General features: G+C 35.6%; 1 protein-coding gene across 8 annotated transcripts in view; it reads left to right on the top strand.

Moving 5' to 3' along the window:
• Positions 1–1186, top strand: part of LOC128250767 (uncharacterized) — an 88364-nt gene that overhangs the window by 53739 nt on the left and 33439 nt on the right. For all 8 annotated transcript variants that reach the window (XM_052976631.1, XM_052976644.1, XM_052976617.1 and 5 more), the window contains one exon: positions 674–830. In XM_052976631.1, the coding sequence (XP_052832591.1) occupies positions 674–830 (157 nt within the window). The remainder of the gene's footprint in view (positions 1–673; positions 831–1186) is intronic.

Here is a 1186-nt window from a genome sequence, read left to right on the forward strand (position 1 = left end):
AGAGAGAGAGAGAGAGAGAGAGAGAGAGAGAGAGAGAGAGAGAGAGAAAGAGGAGTAGAAGTAAGAAATAAATGAATGTAGTTGATTATCTTGCATATGTAAACTTATAATATTCTTTTCAAATTTTGGCACAAGGCTAATAATTTCGCGGAAGAAGATAAGTTGATTACACTGACACCAGTGTTCAACTGGCACTTATTTTATCGAGCCCGAAATTATGAAAACGAAAGTCGACCTCAGAGGAATCTGAAGTTAGAACGTTAAGACGGACAAAATGCCGTTATGCATTATGACTGGCGTGCTAACGCTTCTACCAACTCGCCGCCATAGCAGACTTAAATATTAATCCATATAAAAAGTAGCGAGCTGGCAGAATCGATAGCACAACGGGCAAAATGCTTAGCGGCATTTCGTCCGTTGTTACGTTTTGAGTTCAAATTCCGCCGAGGTCGATTTTGCCTTTCATCATTTCAGGGTCGATAAAATAAGTACCAGATGGGCACTGGGGTGGATGTAACTAATTTATCCCTTTCCCTAAAGCTGCTGGCCATGTGCTAAGATTTGAAACCAATATTAATCCATACATAAGTCCTCAAATAATATAAAAATCCCGATAACGTTACAAGTGCTGTTATATGTAACGTTTTCTTTTTCATATTTTCTGGAAAATAAGTATGCCCTTTAGAATGGACTCACCATTTTGGGTCATGTTACCGTTTTTTCCATGAGCAACGAATCTATCAAGATGCTGAAGAAAAGTGCAAGGAACATAATTCTGTGGTACTGGCACCAGAAAATGAAAGAGAATATAAGTTTATGCTGTCGCAAATGTAAGTCTCGTAAATATTTGTTTTAGTTTATATACCTGTTCTTACATCTCTCTGTCCTTTCGCCTTCCTCCGTCTGTCCGTCCCCTTCATAATATATATATATATATATATATATATATATATATATATGTGTCATTATTCAGTTTTATTTTAAGATTTCTTGCTATTAGAGAAAGAGCTGGTTTTTAACTTAGATCCAAGGCTCCTTCATTGGAATTGCAACATCAACAACAGGGTATTCTTGTTTGTTTGTATGTACGTATTTATATATGCAGATTTGTATGTTTAGTTTTATGTATGTATTCTCATGCATATCTAGACTTGGTCATATATATTTTAATGATAAACTTCTAGAA

This window comes from Octopus bimaculoides, chromosome 2 (assembly GCF_001194135.2).
Source record: "Octopus bimaculoides isolate UCB-OBI-ISO-001 chromosome 2, ASM119413v2, whole genome shotgun sequence".
Classification (NCBI taxonomy): Eukaryota; Metazoa; Mollusca; class Cephalopoda; order Octopoda; family Octopodidae; genus Octopus; species Octopus bimaculoides.